Source organism: Rhinoraja longicauda, chromosome 6 (genome assembly GCF_053455715.1).
Source record: "Rhinoraja longicauda isolate Sanriku21f chromosome 6, sRhiLon1.1, whole genome shotgun sequence".
Taxonomy (NCBI): Eukaryota; Metazoa; Chordata; class Chondrichthyes; order Rajiformes; family Arhynchobatidae; genus Rhinoraja; species Rhinoraja longicauda.
Genome location: NC_135958.1, coordinates 80,300,608 through 80,320,505, shown reverse-complemented (window position 1 = coordinate 80,320,505; position 19,898 = coordinate 80,300,608). Strand labels below are relative to the sequence as shown.

The 19,898-nt window shown below is 49.4% G+C and overlaps 1 protein-coding gene across 1 annotated transcript; it reads right to left on the bottom strand.

Moving 5' to 3' along the window:
• Positions 1–209: 209 nt before the first annotated feature.
• LOC144594757 (uncharacterized) lies at positions 210–16,147 on the bottom strand. The gene is made up of 8 exons (XM_078401602.1): positions 16,079–16,147; positions 15,455–15,487; positions 9,003–9,086; positions 7,878–7,975; positions 7,198–7,373; positions 4,692–4,781; positions 2,237–2,314; positions 210–531 (listed from the first exon to the last, which is right to left on the bottom strand). Exons 1-8 carry the CDS (start codon positions 16,145–16,147, stop codon positions 410–412), a joined length of 750 nt encoding a protein of 249 aa, XP_078257728.1. The 3' UTR covers positions 210–409.
• Between the last annotated feature and the right edge of the window lie 3,751 nt (positions 16,148–19,898).

Here is a 19,898-nt window from a genome sequence, read left to right as displayed (position 1 = left end):
ACAGAAGGGAGTGGAGGCCAATTAACTGGATGTTTTCAAGAGAGAGTTAGATCTAGCTCTTAGGGCTAACGGGATCAAGGGATATGGGGAGAAGGCAGGAACCGGGTACTGATTTTAGATGATCAGCCATGATCACATTGAATGGCGGTGCTGGCTCAAAGGGCCGAATGGCCTACTCCTTCACCTATATTCTATGTTTCTAAAATGAGTGGTCAGGGTAATTTTAACCTGCAAACCTGGATGTCTTTGGAGTGTGGGAGGAAACCAGAGCTCCCGATAGAAACCCATGCGGTCACCGGGAGAACGTACAAAGTCCGCACAGACTGCACTCGTAGTCAGGATGGCACCCGGGTCTCCGGTGCTGTGAGGCAGCAGCTCTACCCGCTGCATCGCCGTGCCGCCTGTGGACTTACTCTGCGTTGGTGGGGTCCAGCCAGCAAGAGGTCGAGTGTCTAAAGTCCGAGATGATTGCGTCCAGTAGACTGAGGTCAGGGCGGGAGGCGAAAGGGTCCTCAGGGTCGGACTGAACAGCTGAAACAAAGGGCACAGGTCATGGCCAAACCCGAGACCACCCTCCCACAGAGGCAACGATCTCTTGCTTCCACACACCCACCACCCTCCGAGTGAAAACATTGCCCCTTGAGAGGCAAGACAAGAGTGTTTTATTGTCACATGTCCCAAAACGGAACAATGAAGTTCCCACTAACAACAGCACAACTTATTTAGTTTAGGGATACAGTGCAGAAACAGGCCCTTTCGGCCCACCGGGTCCTTGCCGACCAGCGATCCCCGCACACTAACATAATCCCACACCCACTAGGGACAATTTTTACATTTGCCCAGCCAATTAACCTACAAACCTGCACTCCTTTGGAGTGTGGGAGGAAACCGAAGATCTTGGAGAAAACCCACGCAGGTCACGGGGAGAACGTGCAAACTCCGTACAGACAAGCGCCCGAAGTCGGGATCGAACCCGGGTCGCCGGCGCTGCATTCGCTGTAAGGCAGCAACTCTACCGCTGCGCCACCGTGCCGTCCACATCTTCTCAGTGCTCTTCCCAGCTTGATGTCATTCCCTCCACGGATGCATCACGGTCTACCCCTCATCCACACTCTCAGTACAGGGGTCCACCCCTCATCCACACTCTCAGTACAGGGGTCCACCCCTCATCCACACTCTCAGTACAGGGGTCCACCCCTCATCCACACTCTCAGTACAGGAGTCTAGTCCTCATCCACACTCTCAGGTAGAGGGGTTCTCCTGAGCTCTCGACTGGATTAGTTAGTCACTCTCTCATCTACTGGCAGCCCCCTAGTTCCAGCCTCCAGCCACAGGTGAAACATCTTTCTAAAGCTACTGCTAATCTGATTTTAATCAGGCAACCTTTAGGGGGCGGAGGGGGGGAAGGAAATGTACACAGTGTGTAACGATCAAATACATGACCAACACCTTGTCCCACCCCGGTCATCCCTCCTTCTCCCCGCTCGACACACACACTGTCCCTGTACGCCCTCCTTGGTGTGCATAGGGGGAGTTGTGGGTCTTTGACGACTTTGATGTCAGCTCTCTGTCTGAGGAGGAGCTGCAAGTCACGCTGGAAGGTTCTAGACCAGCGGCGCAGCAAGTAGAGCTGCTGCCACACGATCCCCAGAGACCCGGGTTCCATCCTGACCTCGGGTGCTGTCTGTGTGGAGTTTGCACGTTCTCCCTCTGGTCACGTGGGTTCCTTCCAAGTGATCCGGTTTCATCCCACATCCCCAAGACATGTGGGTTTGTAAGTCAACTGGCCCCTCTGTAAATTGCCCTCTAGTGTGTAGGGAGTGGATGGGAAAGTGGGATAACATAGAACTAGTGTACGAACCGGTGATCAACGGTTGGCATGGACTCGATGGGCTGAAGGGCCTGTTTCCACGCTGTGTCAATCAACCTCTCTTCTACCATAGACACACACAAAGTGATGGAATGACTCAGCGGGTCAGGCAGCATCTTTGGAGAAAAAAAATGGGCGACCGGTCTCTCCAGAGATGCTGCCTGACCCGCTCAGTTACTCCAGCACTTTGTGTCTAACCTTTGGTATAAACCAGCATCTGCAGTTCCCTCCCCCAACCACAATCAGTCTGAAGAAGGGTCCCGACCCGAAACGTTCTCCAGATATGCTGCCCGACCCGCTGAGTTGCTCCAGCATTCTGTGTCTTTTAAACATGTCAGTAAAAGCAGGCTGAGTGAAGGGGAGTACCTCGATCCATGGCCTCTGCTCCCGGGCTTGGAGCATCGTCTGTCTCCACCTCCTGTTTGTTTTGGTCATCCGCAGTCGCTGGAAATAAAGGAAATAAACTTGAGCGGGCAGCCTGGACAGATGGGGCAGTGCAGACCTCTCCTCTCTGAGGCAGCGCAGCGTAGCTTCACCAAGTTAATCCCCGGGATGGCGGGATGAGAGGGGATCTTATCGAAACATATAGGATTATTAAGGGGTTGGACACGTTAGAGGCAGGAAACATGTTCCCAATGTTGGGGGAGTCCAGAACCAGGGGCCACAGTTTAAGAATAAGGGGAAGGCCATTTAGAACGGAGATGAGGAAAATCTTTTTCAGTCAGAGAGTTGTAAATTGGTGGAATTCTCTGCCTCAGAAGGCAGTGGAGGCCAATTCTCTGAATGCATTCAAGAGAGAGCTAGATAGAGCTCTTAATGATAGTGGAGTCAGGGGGTATGGGGAGAAGGCAGGAACGGGGTACTGATTGAGAATGATCAGCCATGATCACATTGAATGGTGGTGCTGGCTCGAGGGGCCGAATGGCCTACTCCTGCACCTATAGTCTATTGTCTATTGACTGTCATATGAGGAAAGATTGGAAAGACTGGGCTTGTATTCACTGGAGTTTAGAAAGATGAGAGGGGATCTCCTTGAGACGTATAAAATTATAAAAGGACTGGACAAACTAGATGCAGGAAAAATGTTCCCAATGTTGGGGGAGCCCAGAACCAGGGGCCACACAGTCTAAGAATAAAGGGGAGGCCATTTAAAACTGAGGTGAGAAGAAACATTTTCACCCAGAGAGTTGTGTATTTGTGGAATTCTCTGCCACTGAAAACAGTGGAGGCCGATTCACTGGATGAATTTAAGGGAATTAGATAGAGCTGTAGGGGCTAGCGGAATCAAGGTATATGGGGAGAAGGCAGGCACGGGTACTGATTGTGGACGATCAGCCATGATCACAATGAATGGTGGTGCTGGCTCGAAGGGCCGAATGGCCCCCTCCTGCACCTGTTTTCCATGTTTCTATGTTTCCCCACTGGGCAGGCGGAGATGTGAACACCTCCATCCTATGACCATCTGCTTGTTCCATCCCGACAGCCATTCGGCCATTAAACCCTACAACCTTAAATGAGCTCTGAACTACATAGACTATTATTATTATTATTGCTCTATTATTGTTTTTTTTGTTTTGTGTGCACATATGTGTGCATGTGTGCGTGTGTGTGTGTGTGCGTGTGTGTGTATATAAATATAGCCATAAAATGTTGGAGTAACTCAGCGGGACAGGCAGCATCTCTGGAGCGAAGGAATGGGTGACGTTTCGGGTCGAGACCCTTCTTCAGACTGAAACGTCACCCATTCCTTCTCTCCAGAGATGCTGCCTGTCCCTCTGAGTTACTCCAGCATTTTGTGTCAATCTTCGGTTTAAACTAGGGTCTGCAGTTCATTCCTAAACACCGTCAGACCGCACCGGAGGGCAGGAGCACGCGTGTCACCGGAGGGCAGGAGCACGCGTGTTACCGGAGGGCAGGAGCACGCGTGTCACGAGTGTTTTGTTGCCATTTGACCCAGATGGAACAGTAAGAATTTCATTGTCCTATCTGGGACATCCGTGAGAATGAAGCACTCTTGACCCTTGCCCTCCGGTGCTGTCTGTCTGTGTGGAGCTTGCACGTTCTCCCTGCGACCGTGTGGGTTTCCTCCGGATGCTCCTGTTTCCTCCCACATCCCAAATACTACTGTTCCCCCTGGGCCTGATCCTGTGCGTTACCCCCTCCCCTGGGACTCACCCTGTGTCTCTCTCAGCGAGGGTTGCCAACTGTCCCGTATTAGCCGGGACGGCCCGTATTTTGGGCTAAATTGGTTTGTCCCGTACGGGACCGCCCCTGTCCCGTATTAGGCCCGGGGGCCGGGAGGCGGGTTGCTACGCAACCTCCGTTAGGCAAACACACTCCATTAGCCCGCGGGGCCACTGTCGGCCGGGACGGCATAGGCTAACGGAGTGTGTTTGCCTAACGGAGGTTGCCTAGCAACCCGCCTCCCGGCCGCCATTGCTGGAGCGGGAGCACGTGGCCGCTGGCTGGGTGAGGTCACGTGGGGCGCGGGGCGGTGACGTCACCCTCTGTCCCGTATTTGGGAGTGAGATAGTCCGCACCCCCTACTCTCTGCTCACCTGGACACTCCCTTTGGGCGGACGAGGAGGGGGTCGGTGGTGGGGAAGGGGTCAGGAGACGGGGAAAGGACAAGGATCCTTGGGGCAGGAGAGAGCTGGGAGCAGCACAGCCCCGGTCCAGGCCCAGGACGTATCCACCGACACACACTCCATCTCAAACTAATTTCAAGTTCATTCCGACAGAGATCGGCGCAGAAATCCATTCAATTAAACCCACAGCCCCCCCCCGTGTGAAGCAGAACGGTGGAAGTCCTCGTTGCTACCTTGCGATGAGGTGTCGCGGTCATTGTCCATGGGATCTCCTCCTTCACTTGATGACGTCATGTTGCTGGAGCGCATGTTATAGGATTCATCTGAAATCAGAGATCACATCATAACTCAAGACTCCCAGCACTTAGCCAGTCCAAGAGAGAAGTCTGAAGAACAATCCCGACCTGAAACGTCACCTGTCAATGTTCTCCAGAGATGGACACAAAATGCTGGAGTAACTCGGCAGCCCGGCAGCATCTCTGGAGAAAGGGAATAGGTGACGTTTCAGTTCGAGACCCTTCTTCAGATTTCTTCTCCAGAGATGCTGCCTGACCCGCTGAGTTCCTCCGGCACTCTGTGAAACGTCACCTATCCATGTTCTCCACAGACGCTGCCTGACCCGCTGAGTTACTCCAGCACTCTGTGAAACGTCACCTATCCATGTTCTCCACAGACGCTGCCTGACCCGCTGAGTTACTCCAGCACTCTGTGAAACATCACCTATCCATGTTCTCCACAGACGCTGCCTGACCTGCTGAGTTACTCCAGCACTCTGTGAAACGTCACCTATCCATGTTCTCCACAGATGCTGCCTGACCTGCTGAGTTACTCCTGCACTCTGTGAAACGTCACCTATCCAGTAATAAAAAAATTGCACTCTTGGAACTTATGTGAAGAAAAAACACAAAATATATACGGAGAACTGCACTAGTTTACCAAGGAAAACACAAAGTGCTGGAGAAACTCAGCGGGTCAGGCAGCATCTGAGGAGGGAGTTGAGCCCAGCTTTCTCCTCTGGCAGCTCGTTCTGTATACCCACGCCACTCCTCAAAGCAAAGAGAAAGCTGCTTCACAAACTGGTTGTCTATAGACAGTAGACAATAGGTGCAGGAGGAGGCCATTCGATCCCCTCTCATCCTTCTAAATTCCCAATGGTGCTGCCATCTCCAGGGTCCTGGTTCGATCCTGACCTCGGGTGGTGTCTGTGTGGAGTTTGCACGTTCTCCCAGTGACCGCGTGGGTTTCCTCCGGGTGCTCCGGTTTCCTCCCACAACCCAAGGAAGTGCGGGTTTGTGGGTTAATTGGCTGCTCGTGGCTGCCCTCTAGTGTAGTGTAGTGGCAGGCAGAATCAACATGGGGTTGAAGGCATGAATGACGATATAGAAACATTGAAAATAGGTGCAGGAGGAGGCGGCCATTCGGCCCATCGAGCCAGCACAGCCATTCATTGTGATCATGGCTGATCATCCACAATCAGTAACCCGTGCCTGCCTTCTCCCCATATTCCTCGATTCCGCTAGCCCCTAGAGCTCTATCTAACTCTCTTTTAAATTCATCCAGTGAATTGGCCTCTACTTCCCTCTGTGGCAGACAATTCCACAAATTCACAACTCTCTGGGTGAAAAAGCTTTTTTTTTCACCTCAGTTTTAAATGGCCTCCCCTTTATTCTTAGACTGTGGCCCCTGGTTCTGGACTCCCCCAACATTGGGAACATTTTTCCTGCATCTAGCTTGTCCAGTCTTTTTATAATTGTATACGTTTCTATAAGATCCCCTCTCATCCTTCTAAATTCCAGTGAATACAAGCCCGTCTATGTACAAGAGTCTAATGGGGTTGTTCCTTCGTACTGGCACGGAACCATTGAGAAAAAGAAGTCCCTTCGATGCGACTGAGATTGATTGAAATTGAAATTGAAAGTCACAGAATTCAAACAGGTCCATGTGCCCATCGATGCGGACCATTAATCACCCGTTCATCCTAGTTTTATAGCTTCTCGGGAGAGAAGGGATGGGTGTCAGTCTGAAGAAGGGTCTTGACCCGAAACGTCACCCATTCCTTCTCTCCCGAGATGCTGCCTGACCCGCTGAGTTACTCCAGCTTTTTGTGTCTACCTTCGATTTAAACCAGCATCTGCAGTTGTTTTTTTCCCTACACACTAGTTCTATGTTATCCCACTTTCTCATCCACTCCTTACACACTAGGGGCAATTTACAGAGGGCCAATTAATTCCACAAACCTGGACGTCAATTAATTCCACAAACCATCGAACCCGAGCGTCTGGCACTGAGACAGCCGCTCTACCCAATGTGCCACTCCTGAGACAAGCGCAGGAGAAATCCGTCTCTGCAAGTGCTCTGCACAACCTGGACACTCGGGGAATTCACCTCTACCCATCGTGGACGTTGGACTTTATCCTCGGAGCTGATGTGCTACAATGCTGAAAACAGTATTCTGTATCTCCCCCCTTGCTCTACCCACCGAACTTGAGTTTGACATGATTTCTGTGCAGTATTATCTATCTGAAGAAGGGTCTCGACCCGAAACGTCACCCATTCCTTCTCTCCAGAGATGCTGCCTGTCCCGCTGAGTTACTTCAGCTTTTTGGGTCTATCTTTGGTGTAAACCAGCATCTGCAGTTCCTTCATACACGTATTATCTGATCCGTTTGGATGGCGTGCGAAACAAAGCTTTCCTCTGTACCTCGGTACACGTGACAATAATGAACCTGAACCACTGACCTAAAGAGGCGGAGAAGGACTGTCGGCAAGCGGCGGAGGATGAGAGATGGCCGGTGTCAGACGTGTTGTCCTCACTCTGTGTGTCTGTGGAGCTGAGCGATCCCATAGAATTCTCTCGCTTGGATTTATCCTGGCAGAGCGAGGTTGCCCTTTGAATCAGGTGGGGAATGTCGTGCCTGGGGGGGGATGGACAGACAGCGATAAAGTGAGAGGGGAGGGGGGGGAGAGAGATCCAACAATAATGCACCCTACTGTGGGCAAGGACTAACACAGGCCGCTATGCATATGTGTAAACAGGCACACACATGCATGCACATGTTGAAAATACATACATACACAAAACATGCATACTTGCAACAGCAAACACTAAACATACATATATGTAAACACACGCACACGCAGTCCACTCCGGGGGACTACTAATCCGCCCATCTGCCAATCAGAACATTGCTTCATAATTTTATATACTTTGGGGAGCGGGGGGGGGGGGGGAGGGCTGAGAGAACATGGCGGGACAATTGGGGACTAAATGGAATACTTTGTAAATTTGGCAGTGCCCTACAAGTAGCGACTCTGCATTCTTGTGTGTGCAAAACAAAGAATCTCCCCGTGACATTTCACATATGATCATAAACTTTCATTGATTGATTGATTGATGGATTGATTGATGGAGAGCTCACCATGTGCAGGCCGAGTTCCTCTTCCCCGGCCCCGGAAGCTGCATGGCTTTCCAGAGGAACTGCATCCACACTGCCCGCAGATCCGAGCTCTCTGCAGCCTGGGGAGGCAAGGAGGAGAAATGGGTGCGTCAACATCCCCACTCACGCAGTGAACCGCATCAGTTCATGTGTTATAGGAGCAGAGTTAGGCCATTTGGCCCATCGAGTCTACTCCACCATTTACAGCCATCAGGCTGTTAAACACAACAACCTCAGGATAAGCTCTGAACTACATAGACTTGGGGGCATTGGTGTTGTCGTTTTGCACTATTATTGTGTGTGTACACATATGTGTGCATGTACATACACACACACATATACTTATATATGTACACACATATACATATACACCCACACACATACATATATATGTGTACACCCACACATATATACATATATATGTATAGCCACCATATATACATATATATTTACACATACACACATATATATTCATATATATTTACACACACATGCATACATACACATACACATATATATATACACACACATATATATACACATATACATACATACATATATATATGAAATTTCCTGGTCGGGAGGCTTCTTCAGAGATGCTGTAGAATGTGTGTGTGTGTGTGTGTGTGTGTGTGTGTGTGTGTGTGTGTGTGTGTGTGTGTGTGTGTGTGTGTGTGTGTGTATATGTATATATTTATATATGTGTGTATCTATATATACACACATATACATACATGCACACACATATACATACACACACACATATACATATACACACACATTCCCCAGTATCCCTGGAAGCGTCCCGACTGGGAGACGACACCTCTCCATGTTCTCCAGAGGTGCAGCTCTACCAGCTGTGCTACTCTGCTGCCCTGCCTGTGTCACTAATTCTACTGGAGCCATGGGCCCTTTAAGCCAAGTGTCATTTGGCCCGTTGTGTTGGCTCTAATCCTCTGCCTGATTGTATCTCAGGGTTCCAGTGTTGTTGCTATCATGACGTGCGATGTGCATTTATCGATCTTCACGGCTGCACCACTGCTTTCTCTAACCCCCCCCCCTCCCCCCAGGCACCAGGGAGCCTCTGCCCCCCCCCCACAAACTTACCAGCAACTTCCTCTTGCCATTCTTCATGACCATTTCAAATAGGTATTCACGGCTCCTGTCTTTGATTTCTCTCACCGACTGAACCTGTTGTTGGGGTAAATTCTGGAGATTAGAAACTCTGACTACGTGGGATTACCTGTAAATGTCGTTGACAAAGTCAGAGGATCCTACTGTGATATTGTTTCTTCAACACTGGTAACTGGAGGTTAAGCCTCGACAAGGGCTACACATAGATCATAGAACAGTCCAACACAGGAACAGGCCCCAGTATAGGTGTTTAGTGTAGTTTAATTTAGAGATACAGCATGGAAACATCCATTCTGACCATCAATCGTCCATTCACGGAGAAACAGGAACTACAGATGCTGGTTTACCAAGGAAAAACACAATATGCTGGAGTAACTCAGCAGGTCAGACAGCAGCCCTGGAGAACAAGTGCCGTCTTTTTTTTAAGGCAGAGGTAGATAGATTGTTGATTAGTACGTGTGGCAAGGGTTATGGGAAGAAGGCAGGAGAATGGGGTTAGGAGGGAGAGATTATCAGCCATAGACAATAGACAATAGGTGCAGGAGCAGGCCATTCGGCCCTACGAGCCAGCACCGCCATTCAATGTGATCATGGCTGATCATTCACAATCAGTACCCCGTTCCTGCCTTCTCCCCATACCCCCTGACTCCGCTTTCATTAAGAGCTCTGTCTAGCTCTCTCTTGAAAGCATCCAGAGAATTGGCCTCCACTGCCTTCTGAGGCAGAGAATTCCACAGATTTACAATTCTGAGAGTGAAAAACTTTTTCCTCATCTCCGTTCTAAATGGCCTACCCCTTATTCTTAAACTGTGGCCCCTGGTTCTGGGCTCCCCCAACATTGGGAACATGTTTCCTGCCTTTAGCGTGTCTAATCCCTTAATAATCTTATATGTTTCTATAAGATCCCCTCTCATCCTTCTAAATTCCAGTGTTTACAAGCCTAGTCGCTCCGGTCTTTCAACATACGACAGTTCCGCCATTCCGGGAATTAACCTAGTAAACCTACGCTGCACGCCCTCAATAGCAAGAATGTCCTTCCTCAAATTTGGAGACCAAAACTGCACACAGTACTCCAGGTGCGGTCTCACTAGGGCCCTGTACAACTGCAGAAGGATCTCTTTGCTCCTATACTCAACTCCTCTTGTCACAAAGGCCAACATGGCTGTACCTGCACTGCTGTGATTGAATGGCGGAGGAGGCTTGATGAGCCAAATAGCCTAATTCTGCTCCTATCACTTATGACCTGATGAACATGGATAGGTGACGTTTCGAGTCAGGATCCTTCTGACTCTTACCTGCCCTGACCTGAAACATCATCTATCCCTGATCACCAGTTTCACCAGTTCTATGTTATTCCCACCTTCTCTGCACCTTACACACTGGGGGCAATTTACAGAGGGCCAATTGGGAAACCCAAACAGTCACTGGGAGAATGTGCAAACTCCACATAGACAGCAGCCAAGGTCAGGATCGAACTTGGGTCTCTGGCGCTGCGAGGCAGCGTCTCTACCCACCGTGCCACTTTTTTCTCTTCTCAGTAACTTTGTCAGAGATGGAAATAGAAACATAGAAACAGAAATATAGAAAATAGGTGCAGGAGGAGGCCATTTGGCCCATCGAGCCAGCACCGCCATTCATTGTGATCATGGCTGATCATCCACAATCAGTAACCTGTGCCTGCCTTCTCCCCATATCCCTTGATTCCGCCAGCCCCTAGAGCTCTATCTAACTCTCTTTTAAATTCATCCAGTGAATTGACCTCCACTGCCCTCTGTGGCAGAGAATTCCCCAAATTCACAACTCTCTGGGTGAAAAAGTTTCTTCTCACCTCAGTTTTAAATGGTTTTCAGTTTCAGTATAGTTTAGTTTATTGTCGAAAAGCTTTTGTTGCGTGCTAACCAGTCAGCGGAAACACAATACACAGTTACAATTGAGCTGTTCACAGCATACAGAGACATGGTGAGGGAAGATCACAAAGTAAGAAATGTTGCTGTAGGAGTAGAGATAAAAACGTTGAAAATAGGTGCAGGAGGAGGCCATTCAGCCCTTCGAGCCAGCACCGCCATTCATTGTGATCATGGCTGATCGTCCCCCAATCTGTAACCCGTGCCTGCCTTCTCCCCAGTCAAAGTGTGGAGTGATTGTTGTGTGTGATTGTAGAAGGAGATTTAATCTGCAGACAGATTGGAGGAAGGTATGGGTCCAAATAGTCATGATCTCATTGAATTGTGAAACAGGCAGGGGGAGGGGAAGGGGGAGGGGGGAGGGGAAGGTGGCTGAATGGTCTACTAAATGTAATGTAAATGCAGTTTAAACAATGAACAATACTAACAGCTCACAATGCTGAAGGAACAAAACAGATACTTCAGCATGTTTTGTCACCTGGTTTGGCTCAGGGCTGTAGATTGTTACCTGCACGATGAATCATCCAGTGACCTGCACTGTGGATGTGAACGTCACCGCCTGGGTTGTGTGAATTTGCCTCAAGGAGGTTTACTCCTTCGATTTCCCACGCCTTGTGCCAGATGAAAAAGGCTCCTTTCCCACAATATGGGGGGGGTAATTTAACCAGCTCCTCCTGTTCCCTGCCAAAGTGCATGCTGTGCCTTGTTGCAGTACCTTTCATGAGCTGAGCACGCCCCTAGACAGTATAAGAAAATAACTGCAGATGCTGGTACAAATCGAAGGTGTTTATTCACAAAATGCTGGAGTAACTCAGCAGGTCAGGCAGCATCTCGGGAGAGAAGGAATGGGTGATGTTTCGGGTCGAGACCCTTCTTCAGACTGATGTCAGGGGGGCGGGACAAAGGAAGGATATAGGTGGAGACAGGAAGATAGAGGGAGATCTGGGAAGGGGGAGGGGAAGAGAGGGACAGAGGGACTATCTAAAGTTGGAGAAGTCGATGTTCATACCACTGGGCTGCAATCTGCCCAGGCGAAATATGAGGTGCTGTTCCTCCAATTTCCGGTAGGGCCTCACTATGGCACTGGAGGAGGCACATGACAGAAAGGTCAGACTGGGAATGGGAGGGGGAGTTGAAGTGCTCGGCCACCGGGACACCAGTTTGGCCAACGCGGACCGAGCGCAGGTGTTGAGCGAAGCGATCGCCGAGCCTGCGCTTGGTTTCGCCGATGTAAATAAGTTGACATCTTAGACAGAGTGCACCAATCATTGCCCGAATTGTCCGACCTGAATCGCGGGGCTTGGGTCGGCCCGCTGCGGACCTTTCACCGTCCGGCGTGGCAGCAGGATTTTCTCCGCCCGGCGGGTGCTTCAATGTCGGGAGCCCCGACCGCCCCAACGTGGACAGCCTGACCGTGGGAGAAGACGGCAGGGGAAGAGAAAAGACATTCTGGCCTACCATCACAGTGACTGGAGGAGACTCACTGCGACGGATGTTTCTTTTTGTTTTTGTTTTGTGTTGGTTTGTGATTGTGTGTGTTATTGGTTATTTTTATTGCTCTTATTGTTGGACTGCGGGTAACGGGATTTCGTCCAAAAGACTTGTTTTTTTGGATGACAATAAAGGCTATTCTGATTCTGATTCTTATACAGACACAAAAAGCTGGAGTAACTCAGCGGGACAGGCAGCATCTCTGGAGAGAAGGAATGGGTGACGTTTCGGGTCGAGACCCTTAGATTAGTTTAGTTTAGAGATACAGAGCGGAAACAAGCCCTTCGGCCCACCGGGTCTGCATCGCCAACACAGCGATATGTGTAGGACGATCAAGGATAGTCCGAGGGTCTCCAATTAGGTAGATAGTAGTTCAGGTGCAGTAGGTACAGCAGAGACCACAAGGAACTGATGCAGTCTCTGAAAATAACTTTGCCATCCTGTTCAAAACTCTACGACCTGCACACTGCCACATCTGGCAGGGCCGCTGCCTCACAGTGTCAGATACCTGGGTTCGGTCCTGACCACGGGTGCTGACTGTGTGGAGTTTGCATGTTCTGCCTGTGACTTGGTGGGTTTCCTCCAGGTGCTCCAGTTTCCCCCCCACATCCCAAAGACGTACGGGTTTGTAGGTTAATTGGCCCCAGTGTGTAGGGAGTGGATGCGAAAGGTGGATAACATTGGCAAATGTAATGCTAGAATACAAAAGCAGGGATGTAATGCTGAGGCTCTACAAGGGGCTGGTCAGGCCACATTTGGAGTATTGTGAGCAATGTTGGGCCCCATATCTGAGGAAGGATGTGCTGGTGTTGGAAAGGGTCCAGAGGCGGTTCACAAGAATGATCCCAGGAATGAGCGGGTTGACATATGATGAGCGTCTGACGGCACTGGGCCTGTACTCGCTGGAGTTTAGGACGGGAGGGGGCCTCATTGAAACGTACAGAATAGTGAGCGGCCTGGATAGAGTGGATGTGGAGAGGATGTTTCCACTAGTGGGAGAGTCTAGGACCAGAGATCATAACCTCAGAATGAAAGGACGTTTCTTTAGGAAGATGAAGAAGAATTTCTTTAGTCAGAGGCTGGTGAATTTTTAAGGCAGATGTAGATAGATAGATTCTTGATTACTGCTGGTGTCAAGGGGTTATGGAGAGAAGGCAGGAGAATGGGGTTGAGGGGGAGAGTTAGATCAGCCATGATTGAATAGCAGAGGAGACTTGATGGGCCAAATGGCCTAATTCTGCTCCTATCACTTATGAATGTAGAATTAGTGTGAACAGGTGATCGATGGTCAGCGTGGACTTGATGGGCCAAAGGGTCTGTTTCTGTGCTGCATCTGTAAACTAAACCAATTGTGCTGCGTTCAAGTTAAATGGCAATCAGGTTGTAACCAGGGCTGCCAATCTGGTGAGGTTCATGGGGGAAGCTCACGCAAGAGAGGAATTAAAGCACCAAGCCTTTGCCTTTGTCTGTCTGAAATTGGGAACTGGCTGCTTGAGGAAGGTCAGAGCTGAGCACTTCCTTCTGTGTGTGTGGCAGTCAGAGTGGGTCACCCTCAGAGCTCCAGCGTCCCAGGTTCAATCCTGACCTCCGCCTCTGGAGTTGTGCGGAGTTTGCAAGTTCTCCTTGTGACTGTAGAGAAAAGGAACTGCAGTTGCTGGTTTACACAAAAGGACACAAAGTGCTGGAGTAACTCAGCGGGTAAGGCAGCATCTCCAGAGAAACGTGTCAGAAGGAACTGGAGATGCTGGTTTAAACAGAAGGTAGACACAAAAAGCTGGAGTAACTCAGCGGGACAGGCAGCATCTCTGGAGAGAAGGAATGGGTGACGTTTCGGGTTGAGACTTGAGAATGGATCAAGGTCTGAAGAAGGGTCTCGACCCGAAACGTCACCCATTCCTTCGCTCCAGAGATGCTGCCTGACCCGCTGAGTTACTCAAGCTTTTTGTGTCTAGCATCTCTTGTGAACGTGGATAGGTGATGTTTCGGGTTGGGACCCTTCTCCAGACCCGAAGCGTCACCTATCCATGTTCTCCAGAGATGCTGCCTGACCCGCTGAGTTACTCCAGCACTCTGTGAAACCTCACCTATCCATGTTCTCCAGAGATGCTGCCTGACCCGCTGAGTTACTCCAGCACTCTGTGAAGCCTCACCTATCCATGTTCCCCAGAGATGCTGCCTGACCTGCTGAGTTACTCCAGCACTCTGTGAAACCTCACCTATCCATGTTCCCCAGAGATGCTGCCTGACCCGCTGAGTTACTCCAGCACTCTGTCTTCTCCCCGTAACTATGCTGGTTACCCTGGGGGTGGGGAGGAAAATCAATGGGCATTCGCGACAGGGAATGAGTGGGGAGTGAAGGCACAAGAAATAAGGAACTGCAGTTGCTGGTTTACACAAAATGGACACAAAGTGCTGGGGTAACTCAGCGGGTAAAGCAGTATCTCTAGAGAAATGTGTAAGAAGGAACTGCAGATGCTGGTTTACACCGAAGATAGACACAAAAAGCTGGAGTAACTCAGTAAGTCTAAGTATAAAGGGGAGGCCATTTAAAACTGAGGTGGGGAGAAACTTTCAAGCCCAGAGAGTGTGAATTTGTGGAATTCTCAGCCACAGAAGGCAGTGGAGGCCAATTCATGGGATGAATTTAAAAGATAGTTAGATAGAGCTCTAGGGGCTAGTGGAATCAAGGGATATGGGGAGAAGGCACAATGAAAGGCGGTGCTGGCTGGAAGGGCCAAATGGCCACCTCCTGCACCTTTTTTCAATGTTTCTATGTTTCTAAATAACAGATGGTGGAATCTTGAGCAAAACACTGTGCTGGAGGAACTCAGCAGGTCAGGCAGCATCTGTGGAGGGAATGGTTACGTGGCTTTTCAGGTCAGACTGGACGATGATTCAGAATAGATTCAATGGGCCAAACGATGTAAGGAATTATGGCAGAGTCTGTAGAAATACCAGCTGCAAGGACACAGAGTAATAAGATATTAAACTATGTTAAATGTTACATTTGATATTTTGAAAAGGGCTCACCGTGAAGATGTAGTATTGACCACGGAGATGGCACTAGAAAGAGATAAATTGGCAGCAGGATTATTCAAGGTAACCATTGAGCAACAACAGTAAAAGAGAAGTTAATTTATTTTACGAAGTTTACTTACTGCCTCACACTGCTTCTCAGTGAAGAAAAATAAGGTCGTATTTTGGAGTCTAAACCAGTATTTTGCCCAAGCAAACTTCTGTAGTGAAGGAGAAATCACAATAGTTAGTCCTTTAGAGAATATTTAAACACCCTAATGCCACATTTATGAATAGAGCATAGAACAGTACAGCACAGGCACAAGCCCTTCGGCCCATCGTGTCCGTGCCATGGCATCAAGACCTATGGTTATCTGCCTCCATATCCCTCCATATCCACGTGCCTGTCCAAAAGTCTCTTAAACACCACTATGGTATCTGCCTCGACCACCACCCCAGGCGGTGCGTTCCAGGCACTCTGTGTAAAAAACTCGCTCGGCCCATCTCCTTTAAACTTTGCCCCTCTTACCTTAAAGCCTTGCCCTCTCGTATTTGGTATCCAAAAAGGTAATTACGTATGTGAAAGAGGTTCTGACTGCCTGCCTGCAAATTAAACTGATTGCACGGCTCATATCTCACCATCTTATCTTTTCGCTTTTTCAAGTATCCTTCAAAGACTAGGTCCTTGCAGTTATCTTCAGTAGCCATGGTGCGAAGAGACCGAGGATGATGTTGAGGAGAGAGGCAGAGATTTACCCAGCGGAGACTCTGACCAACACACCCAGGTTCCCACAGCCACAGGTCTGGTTCTCACAAAGGCTCCGCTTCTGTTAGTACCTCTGTGTGTGTTAGTACCTCCCACTTTCAAAACTAGACAACCCAGCTTGGCAAGGCACTTCCTTGTTCTCTCTCTGCTGCTAGTTCAGTTTCAGTTAACCCTTTCAAGGGCAAAGCAAAAGCCTCACCCCTTTTGTAAATCATGCGTAATCAGTCTCCAGCGCTGGGCAGTTGCAGCACCGAGCTCAATGCTGCGTCTTTGCACAAATGCAACCATTCGCTTCAAAGGATGCAAAAAAATATAAACTCTTCAGTTTATTGTCACGTGTACCGAGCGAGGTACAGCGAAAAGCTTTTGTTGCCTGCTAACCAGACAGCGGAAAGACAATACGTGATTACAATCGAGCCATTTACAGTGTACAGATACATGATAACGTTTAGTGCAAGGTAAAGCCAGTAAAGTCCGATCAAAGATAGTCCGAGGGTCACTAATAGGGCAGATGGTGGTTCAGCACTGCTCTCTGGGTGTGGTTGGATGATTCAGTTGCCTGATAACAGCTGGGAAGAAACTGTCCCTGAATCTGGAGGTGTGCGTTTACACACTTCTATACCTTTTGCCTGATGGGAGAAGAGGGAGTGGCCAGGGTGCGACTCATCCTTGATTATGCTGCTGGCCTTGCCAAGGCAGCGGGAGGTATAAACAGTGTCAATGGTGGAAGGTTGGTTTGTATGATGGTCTGGGCTGCGTCCACAACTCACTACCAATTCTTGTGGTCTTGGATGGAGCTGTTCCCAAACCAAGCTGTGATGCATCCCGATAAAATGCTCTCTATGGCGTAATGGTAGTTGAACAGAGATCGGCCGCCTGCTCACCCATTTAGTAAGACTGCTGCCTCACATCTCCAGTTATCTAGGTTCCACCTTGACCCGAGGAGCCATCTGTGTGGAGTTTGCAGCCTCTCTTGCTTGAGGTACCACTAGGTTTGCCAACTGTCCCCTATTAGCTGGGACATCCCGTATTTTGGGCTAAATTAATTTGTCCCGTACGGGACCGCCCTTGTCCATATTGGTAGGGTTGCCAACTTCCTCACTCCCAAATAAGGGACTCGAGCGGGAGCACGTGGCCGCTGGCTGGGTGAGGTCACGTGGGGCGCGGGGCAGTGAGGTCACCCATGTCCCGTATTCGGGAGTGAGGAAGTTGGCAACCCTAGGTACCACTGGTGCTCCACTTTCCTCCGGAATCTCAAAGATATGGGAATTGGTGAGTAACTTACCGGGCAGCACAGCACAGGCACAGGCCCTTCAGCCCACAATGTCCGTGCCAAACATGATGCCAAGTGGAACGAATGGTTCAATGGTCCTTCATTAACACATGTGCAGATGTATAGTGAAATTCTTTGTTCCATTCGGTTCATTAAAGTATTGCCATACCCAAGCACAATCCCCAATTAGTGCAAAGAGCATAGAAATAATCCACTGAGACCGCATGCAAGCCCAGGCCCGTCCAGTTCATGCGCCAGGCCTTCTGGAACGGTGCCTGGCCCAGGCGAGCCCCAGGCTGCTGCAGGGCCTCCAGCCGCAGCCGAAACGTCACCCATTCCTGCTCCCGAGATGCTGCCTGTCCCGCTGAGTTACTCCAGCATTTTGTGTCTATCTCCAGAGTATAAACAGCATCTGCAGTTCCTTCCTGCACATTCTGAAAGGCAGAGATCGATGGCGCTTCAGAGATGTTCTCAAAGTTCCCATGAAGAGATGTAACCTCCTCTCACCAACATGGCCTGTGGTCACTAGAAATGGAGGTGAGCATCTGAGGAGACACCAAGCGTGTCGATTCCCCACCGTGGGAAGCATGCGGAGGCCACTTTTCTGCAAGACTCTTCAGCCATCTCAGACGGGCGGCACGGTGGCGCAGCAGTAGAGTTGCTGCCTTACAGTGAATGCAGCACCAGAGACCCGGGTTCAATCCCGACTACGGGTGCTGTCTGTACGGAGTTTGTACATTCTTCCCGTGACCTGCGTGGGTTTTCTCCGGGTTTAGAGATCCAGCCTGGTTTCCTCCCACACTCCAAAGACGTACAGGTTTGTAGGTTAATTGGCTTGGTAAATGTAAGAATTGTCCCTAGTCCGTGTCGGGACGAGTTAATGTGAGGGGCTCGCTGGTCGGCGCGGACCCGGTGGGCTGAAAGGGCCTGTTTCCGCTCTGTATCTTTAAACTAAACTAAACGGAGTGGGAGCAAGTCTGAAGAAGGGCCCCAACCTGATCCTGAAGGAGGATGTCTATGGAATTGGCGTGCCACAAATGCTGAGATCTATAGATAGTCACAAAATGCTGGCGTAACTCAGTGGGTCAGGCAGCATCTCTGGAGAGGAATGGGTGACTGTAACAGAAAGGATACATCTACACTCAATCCCAATTACGCCGGTCGAAAAACTACAAAGTAGGCAGGGTATTGATTCATCAACCAGAGACAAAGGCACAGGATACATGAAGTATTACACAATGCTCTTAAAATATAGCACCATTTTATATTATTCGCACCAAATGGAAGTAGGTAGATTGCTAGTTGACCTAGCGCCTTAGTTAGTATAAGAAATAACTGCAGATGCTGGTACAAATCGAAGGTATTTATTCACAAAATGCTGGAGTAACTCAGCAGGTCAGGCAGCATCTCAGGGGAGAAGGAATGGGTGACGTTTCGGGTCAAGACCCTTCTTCAGATTGATGGCACCTGAGTTAGTATCATGAGACAATGAGTGTTCAGGAAATGAATCACAACTGATTAGCTGCCTCTTGCCTGTCCTGAGGGGCTGGACTGTCGGGCTTGCAGTCCTCCATAAATACAAGGCCATCAGAAGATACGAAACTAGTTTCTCAGCCTAACAGAGTCTGAAAGAAAAGGAACCAGTGATATTTAATCAATGTTAGTGTCCAGTTAATGCTACATTCAGTCTGAAGAAGGGTCCCAACCCAAATCATCACCTGTCCATGTTCTCCAGAGATACTGCCTGACCCGCTGAGTTACTCCAGCACTCTGTGTGTGCGCGTGTGTGTGTTTTTTGATGCTACAGCTACGTTCCTGGGCATTTCACAGGATGGAAATCATTACCAGAACCATCACACATTTCTGGAATTACCAGAGAAAGCAACTAAATGGTTTAGCCAAATGAAAGCCAATGAAGAGAAATGCATCTGAACTTGCCTGGGCTGCAGAGATCAGCAATCTATATCACTGATTCGAGAATTATTGAGGGTATTTGAGTCCATATCTATTAGAGTCAGAGTCACACAGCATGGAAACAGGCCCTTCGGCCCAACTTGCCCACACGTCCCAGTTACACTAATCCCACCTGCACGCGTCCGATCCATGTACCTGTCTGTTTTTTTTAATGTTGGGATAGTCCCAGCCTCAACTACATCCTCTTGCAGCTCTTTCCATACACCCACCACTCTTTATGTGAAAAAGTTACCCCTCAGATTCCTATTAAATCTTTTCCTCTTCACCTTAAACCTACGTCCTCCGGTCCTTGATTCACCTACTCTGGTCAAGAGACTCTGTGCATCTACCCGATCTATTCCTCTCATGATTTTGTACACCTCTGTAAGATCACCCCTCATCCTCCTGCGCTCCAAGGAATTAGAGACCCAGCCTGCTCAACCTCTCCCTGTAGCTCACACCCTCTG

Bases quoted from the DNA above. Each gene is read 5' to 3' on its own strand.
- LOC144594757 (XM_078401602.1), bottom strand. From the start codon at position 16,147: ATGGCTACTGAAGATAACTGCAAGGACCTAGTCTTTGAAGGATACTTG. The intron at 15,488-16,078 runs GTGAGATATGAG...ATCTCTTTCTAG, and splicing joins AAAAGCGAAAAGATAAGATG to TGCCATCTCCGTGGTCAATA. The intron at 2,315-4,691 runs GTAGCAACGAGG...CTTTATTTCCAG, and splicing joins CCGCGACACCTCATCGCAAG to CGACTGCGGATGACCAAAAC.